This window comes from Nerophis lumbriciformis, linkage group LG07, assembly GCF_033978685.3.
Source record: "Nerophis lumbriciformis linkage group LG07, RoL_Nlum_v2.1, whole genome shotgun sequence".
NCBI lineage: Eukaryota > Metazoa > Chordata > Actinopteri > Syngnathiformes > Syngnathidae > Nerophis > Nerophis lumbriciformis.
In genome coordinates this window covers 13387588-13406594 of record NC_084554.2, presented here as the reverse complement: position 1 = coordinate 13406594, position 19007 = coordinate 13387588, and the positions used below count along the sequence as shown (strand labels likewise).

Here is a 19007-nt window from a genome sequence, read left to right as displayed (position 1 = left end):
CCCGACCACGCCCCCACCCCCCACCTCCCGAAATCAGAGGTCTCAAGGTTGGCAAGTATGATGGATGGTTAGGGTTAGGGCCAGGGTTAGAGGGTTAGGGTTATAATAAGGCCATGCCGAATAAGGCATTAATAAGTACTTAATAATGACTAGTTAAGGGCCAATATGTTACTTAATTAATGGTGAATATGTTCCCCATACTAAAGTGTTACCGTGTTTTTTTACTGGTGCACAAAATGAACCATGCATGAACATCACCTTGTTCAAACAACAAAACCAACACAGTGCATAAACTCACAACAAATTACACACCTGCAAATCAGTCAAATGTTGCCGTATCCGTAATACGTCGATAGGGAGAAGTTTTTATTTACACGATGAGTCGGGTGTGTTTTGACCTCCGCCGAACCCCTAGGGTTCCATCGAACCCAGGTTAAGAACTACTGTGTTAGAATGAAAAAAATCCCCAAAACCTTTTGTCTTCTTGTCTCTCATAATGATTATGAACAAAAGGCAAAATTCCCCAAAAAGTGCAGTTCCCCTTTAAATGAATTCAAACAACCTAATTATTGAACGTTAACCGATTTCCTTATGAGGGATCATGACATTAGCCCCCCTTTCAACAAAATGGATAGCAGACGTTTTCATAAAGTGTTTGTGGCCCTAAACAACCACATAGAGTGTTTATGCTAATATCCTCCGCTCCTTAGACTCAAAGCTTTTAGGGATGGATGAGGGCTGGCAAGCGAGAACCATTGTTCACTCTGTCAGTGCATGTCCAATTTTCCATTCTTTTCCGCCTGATTGGAAAAGATGTTGGAGTGAAGTTCATGGCTGAGCAGCTCTTTGCTACGATAATATCTGGCAAATATTGATCGATGTTTCATTCAAGGAGACACAGTTAAGAGCTACTGAGGTGTTCTACTTTTAATTAACACAGGTTCTGAACTGAAAGCAAACTTTGAATGTGGAGGGAAGACGCCGGCTGGTCCCCCAGGATAGGATGTATGTTCCGCACTTGTACATCCTGGTCACGGCTGGCCGCACGCGCTATTTCGGCAAGTGGAGGTGATGGGCTCGCTAATTACAACACTGCTGTCTTATTAACACATTGGAGCGCCGTTTGGCCGGCGAGCATCATTTGGCACTGGCTTGTAGTACAAGGTGATTAATTCTCACCGCCTCTCGTCTTTAGGAGACAAGAAATTCCTTTTTTGCTGGTCGTTCGGATCAGGGAAGCGTTGAAGGACATGTTTTAGCAGGAATAACATACATACGGCAAAAGAGAAAGGCGGGTCTTACCTGCCAGAAATCAGCCACGGTGGAGGGAAGTGGGCCCTGCGAGGCGATGTAAGTGGGGTTGCGAGGGTCGTGCTCCATCTGGGAGGGAGAGAAGAGAGTGATGCCGTGTTTGGACAGCTGACGGATCGACACGCATTTGGGTGGTCGAGTGTTCTGTCCTTCATGGAAGCGTTCGGCGTCTCGCATGAGATTGGCGACTGTGGGGTCGAAGCTACCAACTGACTGTTGTGTCAAAGCGGTTACCTCCACTAAGAACTAGGAGTGTTCTGATAGGGTTGCAAACTTCCTGAAAAGAAAATAAGTTGTTGTCGTGCGGCTTCATAAAAAAATAAATAAAATGCAACCATTTGCGTAATCCGATAGCTATAATGCGATTTATACTCCAGTGTGACCTATATGTTTTTTTCCTTCTTTATTATACATTTTCGGCCGGTGCGACTTATACTCCGGAGTAGGGATGTCCCGATCCAGGTTTTTGCACTTCCGATCCAATACCGATATTGTTTTTGCACTTCCGATCCGATACCGATACTGACCGATACCGATACTGACCGATACTGGCCTATCCGAGCATGTATTAAAGTTTTAAGTTATTTAGCCTACTTAGTTGTCAGAATCATGTTGAAAAGGGTTTTAGTACTCTTGATAACAACTAGCCAGCTGAATTAGGGGAGTTTGAATAATACAAAATGGTTGGTAACAAGAAACTGACCTGTTTATTCAAGGATAAACACAAAATAGACAAAATTATACATGACAAACAGAAATGGCATCATTGAACTAGGGCTGGGCGATATGGCCTTTTTTTAATATTGCGATATTTTAAGGCCATATTGTGATACACGATATATATCTCGATATTTTGCCTTAGCCTTGAATGAACACTTGATGCATATAATCACAGCAGTATGATGATTCTATGTGTTTTGATTGATTGATTGAGACTTTTATTAGTAGGTTGCACAGTGAAGTACATATTCCGTACAATTGACCACTAAATGGTAACACCCGAATAAGTTTTTCAACTTGTTTAAGTCGGGCTCCACTTAAATTGATTCATGATACAGATATATACTATCAGATATATACTATCATCATAATACAGTCATCACACAAGATAATCACATTTAATTATTTACATTATTTATAATCCAGGGTGTGGTGGGGGGCGCCGGATGTAAGTGTCAAAAAGACAGCCAAAAGAGTTTGATATGAGAATAAATCTAAAGTTAAAATATAGGGTAGAAATGCACCCATTTGCAGGAAATGTAGTCTTGATTTTCAACATTTTCTTTCAAGGCTTGCATGTCTACATTAAAACATTCTTCTTCATACTGCATTAATATATGCTACTTTTAAACTTTCATACAGAGAAGGAAATCACAACTAAAAAAATCACACATTTTTTCATACGGTGTTGATCTGGAAATGTTTGCCTCTGCATTTTGATGGTGTGGACGTGTGGCACCGAATGGAGATAAGCGTCTCGACAGACGTCACAATATTTGAACAATGATGACGAAAACTGTTTTCTCTGTCGTGTCCGTGTGTCGAAAATTGTTATGCGCTTATTTTTTTATTTGATTTTGTGCGTGGCATATATTTGCTGTGCGCAGAGGACGCTTAAACAGTGCGCAATTGCACAGGCGAGCACCTTAGAGGGAGGGTTGCTCGCACGGCTGCGCTAGCATCCCAGCTAACGTTAGCCATGCTGCTACCTCTGTGCTCGAAGAGGGCGTATACGTATGTGACGTATGACGTGACAGTATGTGACGTATGACGTGACAGTATGTGACGTGTGTAAGAAGGTGCGCTTGCTGTCTGTGAGAGGGAGACACAGAAAAGAGTGAGAAGAGCCTGTCGTGTAATGCCAGCAGCTAAAAGCAACTGCGTGAGAATCCACAGACCTGTGGATGTGTTGAAGGTGTGCTGGAAAATGCGGAACGGAAATTAGGAGCAGCAGAAAAGTGGAATGTATTATTTAAATAGGTGCGTTGGAAAACACGGACCGGAGTTTTTTTTTAAACTGGATCTGGATCGGCATTTTCCCATGCCTTGCCGATACGCATTTTTTTGCAAATATCGGCAGCCGGTCCGATCCAAATATCGGATCGGGACATCCCTACTCCGGAGCGACTTATACTCCGAAAAATACGGTATATATATGAATGAGGTAGATCCCCTCGACTTGATCAATTGAAAAACAGCTCTCCTGCAGAAAAAGTGTGGGCACCTCTGCATTAATAGATGCATTTACGCATGGATAATTGCACCACAAAAAGCATACATGTTATCTACTGTATGTATGAAATATTGCACAAAATATGAATACATCATTTTTAGAATAGAAGTCCATTGGAACTAATGATAAGTACATCTCGTCATCTATGCTTTTGTCCTCGACGATGACGTACAACGCATCAGATATATCAGCCAAAAAATGAGCCTGCAATCCAGCGAAAACGAGTACAAAACCAAAGTCTTTGGAGTGCTTTTCTGCAAAAGGCCAGGGATTTGACTAATTCAGTGTTATGGTGAGTTGTTTTTGTCATGCACTTATTTTTGCCGTACTTATCTGCCACTTTTGGTGCTTTAATTTAGTTACAATCACGGCAAAAACAGTGAGCGAAATTATTAGATGACGTCATCAAATTTCGCGGGCATAATGAATTTGTCAGTTTGTGCAGCAGTTCGCTTGTCGGTTTGTGACGTCGAACAGAATATTCAACAGTGAAATGCTAAAGAGGAGTCGCTTTTGCGGAAATGTTTTTATTTTACCACCCGGTAGAGAATGGTGTAATCTATTTTGTGCTATTTCACATCTCAAAGTCAGCGAAATCGTAGTTTTTTTGTTCCTGATATATTCATATATACCACTAGGACAAAATGATCAAATAAAGAATAGAAAATAAAAATGCATCAATAGAAGATAATATTTAATAGAGAAAAATTGAAGGAATCAGGATGGACACGTTGATAGATTATGTTTTAAAAGCGCTAACACGGATACACATTCATAAAGCCAGGGAACCCTTTTGATGAAGGATTGCGCAATCAGATGATGTTTCATCTCATGTTATTGCTCTGTATTTCATCAGGAAATGTGCAAATTCAGCAATTTCTACTTAAGAAAATATTACAAACGTTAGGAATCAAACAGAAACTACTCAGGTTGGTACGATCAGGGTTTTACTTTATGCTGTCGATTCCAAGATCGGAGGATATAAATACAAATCACATTAATAATTGTTTTTCTTATTGTTTTAGTTATGGTTGGTGCTGTTGACAATTTGACAATATCGACAATATTTAAACTAGTTCCTTATTGTCTTTTATTACATGCAATTGCTTGATCAAAACAAAGTCAAAAGTACACAATAACCAATGTTGGCACTAACGCGTTACAAAGTAAGTTAGTTTCGGCGGTAACTAGTAATCTAACGCGTATTTTTTATATTCAGTAACTCAGTTACCGTTACTACATGATGCGTTACTGCTTTATTTTACGTTATTTTTTATGTAGTATCGGCGAGAAACAGAAAATCTGAGTGTGTTTTATTGGAGCGCTGCAGTGTCGTCCTTCTGATTCTTCTTGTGTCACAAGCCGGAGAAGAGAGCCGCGCGCTCTGTGTGTGTCTGGATGTGGGTGTGGGGAGGGGGCGTGTCTGATCATGGCAGAGCTGCAGACTGCAGTCGAGTTTGTCGAATATGTAGATATTCTCACTACTTTTCTTTTGTCGAGCACAAAGAAAATAACATTTTAGTTAAATGTAAGTTGTGTCTTGGATCAAAGATCCCATCTACTGCCCAAAACAGCAATTCAAATCTGCTGAAACAGCTACAAAAGCAACATGCTTCGGATTAACTCTGCCTCTGCTCATCATTCAGCACTGAAGGTACACACTCTGTCAATTCTCTTATATACTCTTTCATTCTAGACTTCTACAGTGTTTGATTATCACATCACTCTAAATGTATAGACTATAAAGTTCACAAACATAAAGAGGGATGCAAGTGGGCCAGGCCAATCTTTCCTTTTCTCTAAACTAAAACTGGGGAAATGTGTAACGTGTTCTGGGCTTCAGACATGATTTTGTTTCAGAATTCCTTGAGAGAAAAAACGCCTGGTTAGGCTTTGTGTATGTAGTGTGTGCCTTCCTTGCTTTACAGCTATGTTGTTATTATGCTGTTTGTTACTTATGTATGTTATGTTGCAGCTATTAAAAATTGTTTTGTTAATTTGATCTGGCCTGAAACAAATTGGCCCTTTGAAACATATCTTTGTCTTTGTGTGTTGTATGTAGACCACATTGCTTAGCAGAGTTCAGTGATGCAAATGCATCAACAGATTGTATTATTCTCCAGTGCAATAACAGTACTGAAATGAAGGCTAAAAGGGCATTAAAGGGGGCCTTAAAAAAATAGAAGAAATAAAGAAGTAACTAAATAGTTACTTTTTACAGTAACGCATTACTTTTTGGTGTAAGTAACCGAGTTAATAACTGAGTTACTTTTGAAATAAAGTAACTAGTAACTGTAACTAGTTACTGGTTTTCAGTAACTAACCCAACACTAACATTACTAAAGAAAGGTAAAAAAATACCACTGTATTTAAGTAATGTTTTCCCTCAAAGTCATTCTGTGTACAGGGAATTATAAACATGAACAAAAACCGAAAAAAATATATTGATCTAATCACTCGAGTATCGATCATATACTGATACTACCCTTGGTATCGACGGATATGGAACTAGTATCAAAACACACATTTTTAAACAGCTTGTGTCATAATCGTTCACATTTCAGTATTAAATGCTAACTTTTTTGCTAATTTTGCAGTTACTTGACATATGATACCTGTTCTTGATGCATGCTAACATTAGCATGCTACTGTAGCATTTTAAACACATTTATTAGGTACACACGGAGTAATATATTTTAGTACTTGACGCATGCTGCAGTTAGCATTTTAGCTTGCTAACATTAGCACACTAGCTTTTTTAGCTAATTCAAATGGTATTTCGTAGTTTATATGTTGGTATTTAACTAACGCGAACTGTAAGCATGTTATTGTTAGCATGTTAGCATAGTACCTTTTTCTTTTGGCTCAAGTAGTTTGACACGCCTGATTTGGAGGAGCAACATGTGTAATCTTTAGAAACTTTTTGCCTCCAAGTGCCAAAGTGGAAATGCGCCATTAGTCCGCGGACCAAACACAGCATTTTAAACGTATGTGTGAAGCTTTTAGACCAAGGGTGTCCAAAGTATAGCCCGTAGCTAATTTTTAAACAGCTTGCGTCACAGTCGTTCGCATTTTAGTATTAAATGCTAACTTTTTTGCTAATTTTGCAGTTACTTGACATATGATACATTTTAGCATGCCATTGTTAGTATCCAAGCTTATTTTTCTTTTTAGCTAATTTTGTCATATTTTGGTACTTGACGCATGCTAACATTAGCGTGCTACTGTAGCATTTGAAACACATTTTTCCGGTACACACAGAGTATTATATTTTAGTACTTGACGCATGCTACAGTTAGCATTTTAGCTTGCGAAAATTAGCATGTCTCAAGTAGTTTGACACACCTGATTTGGAGGAGCAACATGTGTAATCTTTAGAGACCTTTTGCCTCCAAGGGCCAAAGTGTAAATGCGCCATTAGTCCGCGGACCAAACACAGCATTTTAAACGTATGTGTGAATCGTTTAGACCGAGGGTGTCCAAAGTATAGCCTCATATCTAATTTTTAAAAAGCTTGCGTCACAATTGTTCGCATTTTAGTATTAAATGCTAACTTTTTTGACATATGATACCTGTTAGCATGCCTTTGTTAGTATCCAAGCTTCTTTTTCTTTTAGCTAATTTTGTAGGTTTACACACACCTCTGTCATATTTTGGTACTTGATGCATGCTAACATTAGCATGCTACTGTAGCATTATAAACACATTTTTCAGCTACACACAGAGTAATATATTTTAGTACTAGACGCATGCTACAGTTAGCATTTTAGCTTGCTAACATTAGTACGCTAACTTTTTTAGCTAATTCAAATGGTATTTCGTAGTTTATATGTTGGTATTTTACAAGTGCAAACTGAAAGCAAGTTATTGTTAGCATGTTAGCATAGTACCTTTTTCTTTTGGCTCAAGTAATTTGACACACCTGATTTGGAAGAGCAACATGTGTAAACTTTAGAAACTTTTTGCCTCTAAGGGCCAAAGTGGAAATGCAGAAATGTAGTGGAAATGTAGGTTTACACACAGCTCTCTGTCATATTTTGGTACTGTAGCATTTTAAACACATTTTTCAGGTACACACAGATTAATATATTGTAGTATTTGACGCACACTACAGCTAGCATTTTAGCTTGCTAACATTGAGTTGAGTTGAGTTTGTGTTTATTTGGAACATGCATGCATACAACATCACAACTTCCAGTTTCTCTATTCAAGATGTTCGAAAAGGAGTAGGAAGAAGCAGAGCTTATTTAATCCTACCCCTTTTCCTTTATTTAGCAGTTGCTAAAACTTTTTGTCACTTCCTGTTCTCAATTAATTCACAATATACTAATAACATTAAAATAAGTAAGTAATAATGAGTGAAGTAAGTTATAAATAAGATTACCGTATTGTTCGGAGTATAAGTCGCTCTGGAGTATAAGTCGCACCGGCCGAAAATGCATAATAAAGAAGGAAAAAAACATATATAAGTCGCACTGGAGTATAAGTCGCATTTTTTGGGGAAATGTATTTGATAAAAGCCAACACCAAGAATAGACATTTGAAAGGCAATTTAAAATAAATAAAGAATAGTGAACAACAGGCTGAATAAGTGTACGTTATATGAGGCATAAATAACCAACTGAGAAGGTGCCTGGTATGTTAACGTAACATATTATGGAAAGAGTCATTCAAATAACTATAACATATAGAACATGCTATACGTTTACCAAACAATCTGTCACTCCTAATCGCTAAATCCCATGAAATCTTATACGTCTAGTCTCTTACGTGAATGAGCTAAATAATATTATTTGATATTTTACGCTAATGTGTTAATAATTTCACACATAAGTCGCTCCTGAGTATAAGTCGCACCCCCGGCCAAACTATGAAAAAAACTGGGACTTATAGTCCGAAAAATACGGTATCTAGAAAACAAATGGATGGATGAAATACATTCAGAATGTTTATCATGGTTCTTCTTCATTGTACTTTGTAAACACTTTAAATTTGAAGAGTTTCTTGAAGTGGATTATATTAGTACATTGTTTGATTTCTTTGCTTACTCCATTAATAATTCCACTTACCGATATACTGAAGGTCTTAAGTGTTGTTCGTGCGTACAAATGTTTTAAATTACCTTTTTCTCTAAAATTATATTAACATTAGCATGCTAGCTTTTTTTTTTAGCTAATTCAAATGGTATTTTGTATTTTATATGCTGGTATTTCACTAATGCTAACTGTAAGCATTAGAGATGTCCGATAATATCGGCCATGTAATATCGGAAATTATCGGTATCGTTTTTTATTTCTTTCTTTCTTTCTTTCTTTTAATAAATCAACATAAAAAACACAAGATACACTTACAATTAGTGCACCAACCCAAAAAACCTCCCTCCCACAAAAGGGTTGTTTCTTTCTGTTATTAATATTCTGGTTCCTACATTATATATCAATATATATCAATACAGTCTGCAAGGGATACAGTCCGTAAGCACACATGATTGGTCCACTAATAGTACTAACCTTTAACAGTTAATTCTACTCATTTTCATTCATTACTAGTTTCTATGTAACTGTTTTTATATTGTTTTACTTTTTTTTTTATTCAAGAAAATGTTTTTAATTTATTTATCTTATTTTTTGTTTTTTTTAAAAGGACCTTATCTTAACTATACCTGGTTGTCCAAATTAGGCATAATAATGTGTTAATTCCATGACTGTATATATGGGAATAAGCGGTAGAAAATGGATGGATGGGTTGATATCGGTATCGGTAATTAAAGAATTGGACGATATCGGAATATCGGATATCGGCAAAAAGCCATTATCGGACATCCCTAGTAAGCATGTTATTGTTAGCATGTTAGCATAGTACCTTTTTCTTTTGGCCCGTTTTTGCTTATACTTTTTTTTGCCAACGTAAATATGTATTAAATTGGGGAAAATACATTTGTTTAAATATAAAAGAAGTTGGAATGAACAAAACCTTCCACCTTAGCTCGCTGTTTTCTCGCGCTCGCTGCTTCATTTCAAATTCCTCACATGCTTTTTGAAGAAGAAGAAAAAAAAAAAAAACGGTTCTGAAATGAAAGCGCGGTTGCCGAATGCTCGCCAATCTCAAGGACACAGACGTGCCTCCGCCGCTGCATGAATACTAAAACGCAAACATGAAAGAGCGGTCCTGCATTCCTCCCGCCATTGTTAGGAGGCGATTACGAGCGCGCGGGCCAAGAAGAGAGTTTTCTTTGCTAGTGAGGTGCACCTCGATGCACACCTGAGTCCACCTTCGACCAGAGCATGTCCCTCTAATTATTTCGCCGGGATGCCGAGGCTAATGAGGAAGCAGCCGCCGCACTGACAGACATAATTAACCGTTTTGCTCGACACAGCCGGGGTCCTTATTGTGGCGTAATTACCCTCCTTTCATCCGCCGCTTCCTCCTGGCGCATCCATCAGAGGTGCGCCTCTAAAATGTTCCCTTTATTAAGCAGAATGTGCCACCTTGAAAAAGCTTCATGAATATCAGAGAAAACGAAGCATTGTTTCAGAGGAATATTAGTGCTCATCCTTCCTCCTGACGCCGTTTGAAATGCGAGCTTTCCTCGTCCTTTTGATGGAGGCCCTTTTCAGTGGCCTCCGGGGAAATCATAACAGGCAACATTTGCCGGTGGGGGTGGACTTAAAAACAAGAACAAAAAATGGCTTTCGCCCTTTTTTTTGGATATTTGCGCAGTCGCTTACAATGCGTGTGTCTTTTTCAGTATGGGCGAGGAATCAAGCTGATCTCCGGGGGGCCACCCTTTTTTAGAGTGAAGCTCCCCCGAAGATTACGGCACCAAACAACAAAGTTTTGTTTCCAAAAAAGAAAAAAAAGATCAATGTGCAGGAATCGATGACTTTTGGAAGTCGTTTTAGCTGCGGGTGAAGACAACACACACATGTTACTCACATGCGGACTGAAACTCGCTAGGAACCAGACTGAAAAAGGAAGTCGATATGGACAGAGGTGGGGAGAGGAGCCAAAAATAGTACTGAAGTAAGAGTACTGTATTTTCTGGACCATAGGGCGCACCGGATTATAAGGCGCACTGCTGATGAGTGGGTCCAGTCAGGTATATTTTCATATATAAAGCGTACCGGATTATAAGGCTTATTAAAGAGGTCATATTATGATTTTTTCTTTCCATAATTTTCAGCAGACTGCCTTGTTAAAGTTAAAGGGGAACATTATCACCAGACCTATGTAAGCGCCAATATATACCTTGATGTTGCAGAAAAAAGACCAGATATTTTTTTAACCGATTTCCGAACTCTAAATGGGTGAATTTTGGCGAATTAAACGCCTTTCTATTATTCGCTCTCGGAGCGATGACGTCACAACGTGACGTCACATCGGGAAGCAATCCGCCATTTTCTCACTTTCGTCGGTGTGTTGTCGGAGGGTGTAACAACACGAACAGGGACGGATTCAAGTTGCACCAGTGGCCCAAAAATGCGAAAGTGGCAAGAAATTGGACGAAATGTGTTCAAAATACGAGGCTGTGGGGAAAGCCGACGAAATGGTCAGTCGTTTGTTCCACACACTTTACCGACGAAAGCTATGCTACGACAGAGATGGCAAGAATGTGTGGATATCCTGCGACACTCAAAGCAGATGCTGACATCAACTCCAAAACTGGACAGATCAGCTTTCAGGAAAAGAGAGCGGATGAGGGTATGTCTACAGAATATATTAATTGATGAAAACTTTATTCATTACTCGCGGTTGTACGTAAATTATTATACATAAACTGTGTTTACCAATAATTTAGCTTAAAAACATTTATTTTTTTCAATCATTCGAGTACATTCGTGTAATCTTGTGTAATGCAGTATTTCGTGTCTATTTAGGTATGGTTAACCTGAGTGCTGAAATCGTGGAAAAATATATGTTCTTAGCACGCCTGAAATGGGCTGTCTGCACTCTCAAAGTGCATGTTGTTGCCAAATGTATTTCATATGCTGTAAACCTAGTTCATAGTTGTTAGTTTCCTTTAACGCCAAACAAACACATACATTGGTTAGAAGGCGATCGCCGAATTCGTCCTCGCTTTCTCCCGTGTCGCTGGCTGTCGTGTCGTTTTCGTCGGTTTCGCTTGCATACGGTTCAAACCGATATGGCTCAATAGCTTCAGTTTCTTCTTCAATTTCGTTTTCGCTACCTGCCTCCACACTACAACCATCCGTTTCAATACATGCGTAATCTGTTGAATCGCTTAAGCCGCTGAAATCAGAGTCTGAATCCGAGCTAATGTCGCTATACCTTGCTGTTCTTTCCGCCATGTTTGTTTGTGTTGGCATCACTGTGTGACGTCACAGGAAAATGGACGGGTGTATATAACGATGGTTAAAATCAGTCACTTTGAAGCTTTTTTTAGGGATATTGCGTGATGGGTAAAATTTTGAAAAAAACTTCGAAAAATAAAATAAGTCACTGGGAACTGATTTTTAATGGTTTTAACCCTTCTGAAATTGTGATAATGTTCCCCTTTAAAGTTAAAGTACCAATGATAGTCACACACACACTAGGTGTGGTGAAATTTGTCCTCTGCATTTGACCCATCCCCTTGTTCACCCCCTGGGAGGTGAGGGGAGCAGTGAGCAGCAGCGGTGGCTGCGCTTGGGAATCATTTTTGGTGATTTAACCCCCAATTCCAACCCTTGATGCTGAGTGCCAAGCAGGGAGGTAATGGGTCCCATTTTTATAGTCTTTGGTATGACTCGGCCGGGGTTTAAACTCACAACCTACCTATCTCAGGGCGGACACTCTAACCACTAGGTCACTGAGGAGGTTATTGCAAAGTGATTAATCCCCCACCACCTTCCTGTCATGCGAGATCCACCCAGGAACGGGACCATACGAATCCCTTCCCTACTGAACTCGTTACTTTGCCCAAAAAGTCATTGAATTACTAACGGAATGACGATAAAAACTTTAATTAAAAAAAAAAGTATTATTGAGATGTTTCACGAGACCAGAGTTTTTGATTGATTGATTGATTGATTGAAACTTGTATTAGTAGATTGCACAGTACAGTACATATTCCGTACAATTGACCACTAAATGGTAACACCCGAATAAGTCTTTCAACTTGTTTAAGTCGGGGTCCACGTTAATCAATTCATGGTACGAAGATAAACTATCAGCATAATACAGTCATCACACAAGTTAATCTTTAGAGTATATACATTGAATTATTTACATTATTTACAATCCGGGGGGTGGGATGTGGTGGGGGGAGGGTGTTAGTCTATGGTTGTGTGTTTGAGTGTGTGTGCCTTTAGAAGGCGGTGCATGTTTCTAGGTGACGTGTGACGTCAGCGTCCAGACAGAGCAGTATTAGCTCAGCTGTGTTTGTTAGCCAAGATGTTGTAGTATATTTTTTACTGGATTGTGTTAGCGCTAGTCAACAAAGAGTTTGAATGTGCTTCGATGGCCGTGGTCTCCCGTAGGATAGCAAGCTTGTCCCTTCAATCGTTAATTTGTTGTTCGTTTAGTTTGTGTGTTGTTTGCTGTGTGATGTTGCCTCCTCCTTTTTAATAGTCATTTTGTGTGGTGCCGGTTGGCTTTCATTAGTCAAAACACTTCCGACATTGAACTTTCTGTGCTTCTGACGCTGTCTTGTTGACATACAACCACATCAAAAGTAGCGTGCCACGTTATATCATTGTAACAGCATTGTAACACACATAAAAGTAATGACATTACTTGTTACTCGTAAACTTGTTTGGGGCCATTATTCACAACACTGCTTTAGACTAAAACGGGTGTCAGCATCGGGTCTTTAGTGCCGCCCTCGTGGCTCCCTGGAGCATATTTAAAAAAGGATTGAAAATGGAAAAAGATGGGGAAAAATAATTATTTTGTCCACAAACCTTCCCACTTGTTAGAAAGCCCACTGTTTAATATGTTTGTGTGTATGCTTCACTGATGAGAGTATTTGGTGAACATCGTTTTGTCCTACTAATTTTGGCGGTTCTTGAACTCACCATAGTGTGGACTGTGACGCAACAGTTTGTTTACATGTAAAATCTTCCACTTCTTCTTTGTCTCATTTTGTCCACCAAATATTTTATACTGTGCCTGAATGCACTTTTTGGAGTGCTAATCAGGCATATTTGGTCAGTGCATGACTGCAAGCTAATCCATCCTAACATGCTATTTAGGCTAGCTGTATGTACATATTGCATCATTATGCCTCATTTGTAGGTATATTTGAGCTCATTTAATATCTTATACTTTTAACCTCTTTGTATATAATTTAGTTTTGCATGTCTCATGACACATTATCTGTATGTAATATTGACTGCATTTCAGATAGTTGTTTGTGTGCCATGTTGTTCCAGACCACAGCAAACATTACCGAGCTTGCAAAGATTGTAATAAATCTATTAAAAGAAGACAGCCTACCGTTTCCTTTAACTTGGACACACACATCTATAGCTTTGGCCATTAAAAAGGCAGAAATTTCCAGAAGTTATCTCACCTTCTGAGTAGCCTCTGATTTACTAATGTTTTCTAATGTTGTAAAAATGTGTAGAATAAATATTACATTTCAACATTTCTGTCAACGAAGATTTGCTTCAGCCTGCGACACATAGTCATTTTGATAGTAGGCTATTATAGCTAATATAGACACTTACATCGTGTGTTGCCTTCATTATAACACTTATATACGGCTTTTCGTTTTTTGCGGCTCCAGACAGATTTGCTTTTTGTATTTTTGGTTCAATATGGCTCTTTCAACATTTTGGGTTGCCAACCCCTGAACTAGAGTAATATGACTTAAGTAAAAGTAAAAAGGACTCTTCCAAATAATTATTTAAGTAAGTATTCAGTGAAAAAACTACTCAAGTACTGAGTAACTTGTGAGTTTTTAGTAGCTATTTTTAATGGCATTTAGACTACAACTTAAATTGGTGTGTGTGTGTAAGATAGAGAGTTACTACTACAGCATGCACTACAAAATATGCACATTTGACATTAACTTATGACAGGGCAGATATTAGCATACCTGCAGCTAAAACATTAAAAAACATCTACAACTTAATACAACTACAACTTTTATCTTGTTGAAAGTAGAATTCTTCAAGGCTGAAATGTGAACATTTCGACTGACACAGATGACAGCACATGATATAAATTGTTCTTTTTCGTAGTTTGTCAAGTGTGACATCATGTCACTTTTTACAGTGTGTCGTGTGAGTCATGTGACTGCCAGGCTTCGTTTGGTTGGTGAAATGGGAGTCGAACGTTACTAGTGCTCACGTCGGATTGGTGAAACAGAGTAATGTGACAGCGCCCCCTTGGAAAAGTGTCTCAAATGAGCCAAATGAATGCATCTTTGCCAGCACTAATCAATAGATAACCAATAAATATAATGATGGTATCAATAAATGTAGCGATAAAAATGAAACTCAGTGTAATGGAGTAAAAGTAGCGTTAAACAATATGTGGCATTAGAACTACTCTGACAAGTACAATATATCCAAAAAGTTACTAAAGTAAATGTAATGGAGTAATTGTTACAACCCACCTCTGGATATCTGCGCCTCCTTTCGGTGCTCAGACTACGTTTTTTGTTTCGAAATTAGAGTGACGCAACAAGGTTTCGTAGTTAGTTAGCTCGCAGGCTGGTCTAGCAGTACGTTTCCACAGACTTGGGTGACTATATGTCTGGAAGTAGAAAGGCTTCACTACACACTGTAGGAGGATACAATAGCTCACCGGCGTCACCACTAACAAAAGCTTGTGTGCCTGAATGTAAACAAATGCCATGGGTACTAGACTTGACATCCACTGTAATGATACCAAGTACAGGAGCGTATCTAGTCGATACTACTATGACTACATCTATACTTTTTATCATCACAAAATCTTTTTTCATTTCTTTAAAATTCATATTAGGTTTATAAACTCAGTGAACATGTCCTTGGTATTGGATCAATACCTACATTTGTGGTATCATCCAAAACTAATGTAAAGTATCCAAACAACAGGAGAATATGTGATTATTACATTTTAATAGAAGTGTAGATATAACATGTTGAAACAGAAAATAACCAGATATTAACAGTAAATGAACAAGTGGATTAATAATAATTTTTTACAGCTTGTCCTTTATAATTTTGACAAAATAATAGAAAGAGAAATGGCACAATATGTTACTGCATACGTCAGCAGACATATTAGGAGGAGGCTTTGTTTGTTTACTTACTACTAAAAGACAAGTTGTCTTGTATGTTCACTACAATATTTAAGGACAACATTGTTCTTCAATTGCAATAAAAAACATATGTTTAATGTACTCTAAGATTTTTTTGTTAAAATAAAGCCAATAATGCCATTTTTTGTGGTCCCCTTTATTTAGAAAAGTATCGAAAATAATCAAAAGTATATTTTGGTACTGGTACCAAAATATTGGTATCGGGACTACCCTTCATTGTAGTAAAAAAATAACCTGCAAACATTGAAAAATAGAGCAGAAAAATATACTGTAACAGGAAAAAAAAATGTTGACACCAATATTAACGCACAGACATGTCTTTAAATATACTGTATGTAGGCAATTTTTTTAATAAAAAAGAAAAAAATGCGTCAAAGCCAATTATGCAAATTATTAGAAATACAAATAGAATGCCATTCTGGGAAAATGCCCTATTCTAAAATGTTTCTCCGCCGTGCTCCGCGTCGCAACACAACGCTTCCTCATTATCAACCAATCACACTCACGGCGAGATGCACTCATCATGAACACGGGAATTCTAAACATTAACGCACGACTAACATTAGCTATAATTGAATGCATATGGTAACAACATGACTGCAAATTATCAGTTGCCTCCCTGAGACTGCTTTTGAACGACATTTTACGACAATTGTTCAGCGTTTTATTACGTAATCGTGAAAAACTGAATTTTTTTGTTGTCCAGCCATTCACACAACTGTTCTCTGTGTGTGCATGCTAGCGGCCCCGCCTCCACCTACAGATACGAAGAGAGTGGATGACTGACAAGAGGGTTCACTCCATTTATTTCATTCCCCTCGTGCTGAGACCTATGCAAAGAGTGAACCCGCCTGCAACCTGTCTGGAAGCGACAGACAAATAAAACAAACACACAAGGACATGGCAATGTATCCTTTGATTCGCTGGGTTGTTGTTTTTTGATTGTTTGTTAGCAACATAGCTCAAAAAGGTATGAGCAGACTTTGATTAAAATGTCAGGAAATGTCACAAATAGGATAAGGAACAAGAGATTACATCCTAAATACCCAATTTTTTCAATGACTTTTCAAGGAATAATTGTTTTTATATATTTTTTGTAAATACCTGCAGTGCATTGGTTAAGTGTTGGTGTCTTGCCAGAGGTTGTATTTTGTAGGAATACAGAATTTGTATTTCCGCTTTAGGAGCACTTGCATTTAGAGGAGAGGAGCTACACTTCCATGTTTAGATATCAGTTTCACGCATTAATAACACAAAATGCGTATTGTTACGATCATGCTTTCATTGTCAAAGACGTTGGGTGATATTTTTTCTACCTGAATAAATGTTTCTGATATTCCGTACTTAACATGTTGTACAAGTTAATAGCATTCATATCTCTGCATGACAATGTTTTCACCTTCCCTCCCCATTTATTAATAAAATGTAATATTCAGACTGTTAAATATTCTGTAATTGCGGACTAATAACCAGAACGAGTTATAAAAGAATATACCATAGCGATGGTAATATTGTGTAGTGAACTGTAATTACCTGATGTGGGCTGCAGAATGCAGTGGTAGTCATGCCTGCAGTATTAAACCTAGTCTCAGTGGTAGCGAAAAAGAAGACTAGATTGTTCGCCGCTGCCATTACAATACACCTAATTTCAATCTGCCAGAAAACATTTACCGTATTTTTTGGAGTATAAGTCGCTCAGAAGCAATGTTCCCTTTAATTTTTCACGAGTGTGAGCAAACGCAAAAACTCCCTGAGCATTCAGTGGAGCCCATGTGAGCAACATCAGACGTGCACACTGTGGCTACACCAGCAGCACACCTGTCCCAAACCTGACTAAATAACAAGTTAAATCTCCATTTTCTACCGCTTGTCCCTTTCGAGGTCGCTGGAGCCTATCTCAGCTGCATTCGGGCGGAAGGCGGGGTACACCCTGGATAAGTCCCCACCTCATCGTAGGGCCAACACAGATAGACAGACAAGATTCTCTTATTATTATAATCAAATGAAAGCATGAGGTTATTTTCTAATATAAGTGTTTAGGCCCACTTACAATGACAATAACAAAAAATATTGTTTTTCATGAACTGTGTACTTGTATTGTTTGTCTGGGTGGAGGTCCTGCTTGGAAATAATTTGTACCCCTTTCAGACATTGCATTTAGTTCCCATTAAAACATTCACATGTTGCACAATGAGATGTAAGCAGGGGATCATGTGTACATTCCTGACACTTCCTGTTTGTAAAAAATATATTTTTATTAGTATTTATTTAATATACTAACAGCATTTCATGATTAATATTTATAAATTAAGATTCCTAATAAATGACACTAGAATAAGCACACATTTGATTGGTAAATCATAGTGCAACGACCTGGAATGACACTTTATGTGTCGTGTTGGAGTTGTCCGACTTTTTGTGTGGCTGTAAACGCATCACTGGCTAAGTGCCATATGTGCATGTGTTGACGCAAGTGAGAAAGAGCAAGCGGCTGCTGTTGATATAACAAAGTTGCTTTTGGTCTGGTTTGTACTGCAGAAAATTACCAGTTTTGCTAGATATAATTTTTTTTACTAATGTTTTGGTGATGTGTTTATGGCCGACAATAAAGAGTTTTGCTCAGTACAGTGATCGATGGAATTCATGTCCTCAAAGCGTCTCAACAGACGTTACAATATTTGAACAATGATGACGAAAACTGTTTTCTCTGTCATTTCAAAAATTGTTATGCGCTTATTTTTTTATTTGATTTTGTGCATGGCATAGATTTGCCGTGCGCAGAGGACGCTTGAGCAGTGTGCAATTGCACACACGCGCACCTTAGAGGGAACATTGCTCCGGAGTATAAGTCGCACCGGCCGAAAATGCACAATAAAAAAGGAAGAAAACATATATATGTCGCACTGGAGTATAAGTCGCATATTGGGGGGAAATTTATTTGATGAAACCCAACACCAAGAATAGACATTTGAAAGTCAATTTAAAATAAATAAAGAATAGTGAACAACAGGCTGAATAAGTGTACGTTATATGAGGCATAAATAACCAACTGGTATGTTAACGTAACATATTATGGTAAGAGTCATTCAAATAACTATAACATATAGAACATGCTATACGTTTACCAAACAATCTGTCACTCCTAATCGCTAAATCCCATGAAATCTTATACGTCTAGTCTCTTACGTGAATGAGCTAAATAATATTATT

At 38.2% G+C, this 19007-nt stretch overlaps 1 protein-coding gene across 3 annotated transcripts in view; it reads right to left on the bottom strand.

The window, feature by feature from the left end:
- The window catches only part of ptprn2 (protein tyrosine phosphatase receptor type N2), a 439783-nt gene that overhangs the window by 34544 nt on the left and 386232 nt on the right, over positions 1–19007 (bottom strand). For all 3 annotated transcript variants that reach the window (XM_061965795.2, XM_061965796.1, XM_072913464.1), the window contains exon 16: positions 1303–1380. In XM_061965795.2, the coding sequence (XP_061821779.1) occupies positions 1303–1380 (78 nt within the window). The remainder of the gene's footprint in view (positions 1–1302; positions 1381–19007) is intronic.